This window comes from Nerophis ophidion, linkage group LG02, assembly GCF_033978795.1.
Source record: "Nerophis ophidion isolate RoL-2023_Sa linkage group LG02, RoL_Noph_v1.0, whole genome shotgun sequence".
NCBI lineage: Eukaryota > Metazoa > Chordata > Actinopteri > Syngnathiformes > Syngnathidae > Nerophis > Nerophis ophidion.
In genome coordinates this window covers 42,243,117-42,248,116 of record NC_084612.1, presented here as the reverse complement: position 1 = coordinate 42,248,116, position 5,000 = coordinate 42,243,117, and the positions used below count along the sequence as shown (strand labels likewise).

Below are 5,000 nucleotides of genomic sequence, written 5' to 3'. Positions count from 1 at the left end.
CTGCATCAAAAACCGATATCAGTGTGTAAAGGATATCACCACATGGGCTCAGGAACACTTCGTAAAACCACTGTCAGTAATTACAGTTGGTCGCTACATCTGTAAGTGCAGGTTAAAACTCTACTATGCAAAGCGAAAGCCATTTAGCAACAACACCCAGGAACGCCGCCGGCTTCGCTGGGCCCAAGCTCATCTAAGATTTACTCATGCAAAGTGGAAAAGTGTTCTGTGGTCTGACGAGTCCACATTTCAAATTATATTTGGAAACTGTGGACGTAGTATCCTCCAGAACAAAGAGGAAAATAACCATCCGGATTGTTATAGGCGCAAAAGTTCAGAAGCCAGAATCTGTGATGGTATGGGGGTTTATTAGTGCCCAAGGCATGGGTAACTTAAACATCTGTGAAGGCACCATTAATGCTGAATGGTACATACAGGTTTTGGAGCAACATATGTTGTCATCCAAGCAACGTTATCATGGACGCCCTTGCTTATTTCAGCAAAACAATGCCAAGCCACGTGTTACAACAGCGTGGCTTCGTAGTAAAAGATTGTGGGTACTTTCCTGTCCCTCCTGCAGTCCAGACATGTCTCCCATTGAAAATGTGTGGCGCATTATGAAGCGTAAATTACGACAACAAGACCCTGGACTGTTGAACAACTTAAGCCGTACTTTAAGCAAGAATGGGAAAGAATTCCACTTTCAAAGCTTCAACAATTAGTTTCCTTAATTCCCAAATGATTAATGAGTGTTGTTAAAAGAAAATGTGATGAACATACCCTTCCCCAACTACTTTGGCACGTGTTGCAACCATGAAATTCTAAGTTAATTATTATTTACAAAAACAAATAAAGTTTATGAGTTTGAACATTGCATATCTTGTCTTTGTAGTACATTCAATTGATCATGGGTTGAAAAGGATTTGCAAATTTACATCTAACACAATTTCCCAACTCATATGGAAACAGAGTTTGTATATATATATATATATATATATATATATATATATATATATATATATATATATATATATATATATATATCTGTTGTTGCATGTTGCGAACAAGACTGGCAGGCTGAGTGTAGCGCAAAGCAGGAATAAATAGCTCTCTGGTTAGTGACCAGGAGCAGGTGAGCATCCCGACCACTAATCAGAGGCAGCTGACAAGAATCAGCACCCATGGCGACTAAGAAAACGACATTGCTGAAACAGAACTAAACTACTAGGGAAATAAACGAAACAAAACATTACCCGGGCAATGGATCATGACACACAAGATATATACAATATATATGTACTTCCCTGACGACTTCCTTAAAGTTTTGTGTTCAATCAGTATTTTGTATATCAGCCATCATATACATCAATATTTATAGATGGTGGATGACTTAAGGGGCTGATTAAATTCATTTCAATTGATGGTTTCTGCTGGTGTTTTTTAATGATGTTCATTTTTTCATATTAAATATATTATTAACAGATCTCCTGTGTGGAAAAAAATCTATTGCAATATAAACATTTTTACATGTAGAACATTCCAGGGAACGCTTGTAAATGGTGCAACATTTTTAATGAGCACACCTTCAGCACACTAAAAAACCTTGGTTCTATTGTAGATGCATTGCAGGAACGCGTTTAAAATGCCAATAAAAAATGTGTACATGTCCTCTGCATGTTTTAAAACTAGTATACACAATTTTATAGTTTGCACAAGCTATTTAGCGCATGTTATTTGGATCTTAGTTGATCAAGCCTTCTGTGTATTGAAGATGCTAAAACCCAATCTTAATGTAGATAAATATACTGTATTATAAGCTACAAAAATTATGTTTGCAATGTTTCTATTTGTGGAAGTACAACAGTAAATGTATGAGTCTCTGGGTACACTTCCTGTATTAAAGGCATCAAATAAAAAAATCACAATTTGAATACATGTACTTTTACACCCCTGTTGAGCAAAATATTAGTCGAAATGTGTAAGTATAAAAAAATCTTTTGGAAGAACATCAATTCTTCATGTGTTAATGTCACAGGTCAGATTACCTTGGCAGAGTTCCTGGAGGGAGCCCAGCAGGATGAATGGGTCATGAACATTCTCAAGTTGGATATCAACGTCGCCGGCTGGGTCACCCAGAATTGGGGCAAATGATCCAATCAATATTAACAATTTCACAACGCTTTGCTTAAACACAGACACATGTTCTGTGTGGGCATTTGATGTCTCCAAGATGATTTGGTCGTTTGGCGGTGGAGGCAGTGGACCTTTTACAGGCTGTGTTACGCTGCTGATCGATGGTCAGAATCTTTGCTTCGTTCCTCTCATCGGACCTGCCAGCGACTCAAGAAAGTCAATATTTGGAAGGAGGTTTGTTTTTTAATTCAAAGCAAGGAAGTGTCAATAATCATTATTATTGAAAACATGCTTATGTGAACAGTTACTACATACCTTCTACCTCCTCTTGATGCCATTTTTTTCATGAGTCTGCATTATGTTTGATGTGATCATTTTAGTATGACAAAATAAGTGGACACATCACTTTATGGCTGCCACAAATTGTCCTTTTGTTTGCGCAATTTTCTTCAGTGTTTTTCTTGGCGGTTTAGGTTCACCGTATCTTAAAGGGGAACCCCACTTTTTTTGGAATTTGACCTATCATTCACATGCTTCAGTAAGACAATAAAACATATGTTTTTCTTTTTTTTTTAATGCATTCTAACTAGTAAATAAATGCGAGCAAATGTCCGCTCACAATGAAGTCTGTGGGTGTTGTTCTATTCTGCCTATAAAGCGCCCTAAAAATATCCAATCACTCCCATCAAGGTTTGATATACACTTTGTGAGTATATTTGTAATGTAGTAACAGGTACATTTATAATAACATTTAATATTTACATAGTTTGCTCATTTTAAGCATACAGCAGCACATTATTTCACAAACACTCCACAATGTTTGCTCCCCCCCCCCCACCCCCCAGACATCACAGATTATTACTCACTGCAGACGTCATGAAATGCAATAAACATAATACACACTTACTTACTGTACAATGTCTGCTCTCACTAGGATGCCGACTGTTAGGATGTTGATATATTACCCTTTAGAACAGGGGTAGGGAACCTATGGCTCTAGAGCCAGATGTGGCTCTTTTGATGGATGCATCTGGCTCTCAGATTAATCTTATCTGACATTTCTTAACACAATAAGAAATGAATAATTCCACTGGTAATTAGAGTTTAAAGAAAACGTTTAAAATATAAAACATTCTCCTGCATTTTTAATGCATCCATCCGTTTTCTACCACACCTGTTCAAGAAGTCTAATTAATGGTAAGAAGTATTTTATTTATTATTGGTTAACTTCAGAATAACAATTTTATTAAAAAGAATTCAAGACTTATTATACTCAAAACATGTTGGTGTTACTTAAAACAGCACACATTTAGTTGTATTCAGTGTTAAAAAATATTATATAGCTATCACAGAAATACATTTTAAAATATTTGTCTTTCATGGCTCCCTCAGCCATAAAGATTCCCGACCCCTGCTTTAGAAGAAGAATTAATCATAATCCTTGTGGAAAAAGAGGGATCTGGAACCAAGTGTTTTTTCGTGTCTTTCTCACCATTTTCAGGTCTAAATTGGATACCTAAGTTGACCAACTTGTTTGATTTGTCTTGATCTTTCTACTATCAAGGTAAGAGGCATTATTTAAAATCGAGAATAATTTTTCATGAACTTCGGGGCGAGGAAGTAGCTCACCAGACGATGATGTCAAAATAGCCAGACAAGCTATTTTATGAATTTGAACATCAAACAGCACCTGACATTGAAGCTAATCTTAGGGAACTAACTCGCAACAGGCCTAGTAAACACGTACGACAGGCTAATCGCACCACTAGTTATGCGAACATAGTTATTCACGTTGGCTCCAATGACACTAGGATGAGACAGTCAGAGATTACAAATAGAAACATAGCCAGGACTTGTGATCTCGCCAGAAAGATGTCCAGGCATCGAGTAATTGTCTCTGGCCCCCTGCCTTCGAAAGGAAATGATGAGAGATATAGCAGATTAGTCTCACTTAATAAGTGGCTGGCTAGCTTCTGTAGACAACAGGGACTAACGTATATTGATAATTGGCCCTCCTTCTGGGGCAAACCTGGCTTGCTGATGAGAGACGGCCTTCACCCTAACCGGGAAGGCGCTATCATCTTGTCTAGAAACATAGATTTTTCTTTGAGTCACACTTGACTAACTGCACTAGAGCAAGCCCGGTCACAGGCAATTACACAGCCTGCTAGTCTGGGTGAGGAGTCAGTAAAATTACAACAAGACAGCGCCAGGCTGGATAATCCCTGCACACATAGCAATTTTCTTTGAATAATACACAACTCACATAATGTTTTTTTCTGCTATGACTGTCAGAGTTGGACATGCGTTCTACTGAGGTGGCAAATTATGATGCGTTCCAGCACCAAGCAAACAATCTGAAAATACCCGTTATATCAATTCCTGGATATGGTCGTAATTATTTTAAGTGCACTACGCATAATAAACGCAACATTATTAATATTGCTACTACGGATAATTTGATCCAAAACTCCTTAAAACAGCCCACTACCTATAATATGGGCTTTTTAAACATAAGATCATTGTCTCCCAAAACGTTAATAGTTAATGAGGTCATTGGAGACAACAATCTTGACGTCATCGGTCTCAGCAAAACCTGGCTTAAACCAGACGACTTTTTTGCGCTAAATGAGGCTTCTCCTCCTAACTATACGAATGCACATATTGCTCATCCTCTTAAAAGGGGTGGGGGGGTCGCACTAATGTACAACGAAAACTTTAACCTTAGTCCTAACCTAAATAATAAATATAAATCGTTTGATGTGCTCACTATGAGGTCTGTCACACCGCTGCCTCTATACCTGGCTGTTATCTACCGCCCCACAGGGCCCTATTTGGACATTATCAGGGAATTCCCAGAGTTCGTT

At 37.9% G+C, this 5,000-nt stretch overlaps 1 protein-coding gene across 1 annotated transcript in view; it reads left to right on the top strand.

Moving 5' to 3' along the window:
• LOC133540957 (guanylyl cyclase-activating protein 2-like) overlaps nt 1-2,758 on the top strand; it is an 8,716-nt gene extending 5,958 nt beyond the window's left edge. The window contains exon 4 of the mRNA XM_061884045.1: nt 2,036-2,758. Coding sequence (XP_061740029.1) covers nt 2,036-2,151 — 116 coding nt within the window. The 3' untranslated portion in view covers nt 2,152-2,758. The remainder of the gene's footprint in view (nt 1-2,035) is intronic.
• Nucleotides 2,759-5,000: the final 2,242 nt, after the last annotated feature.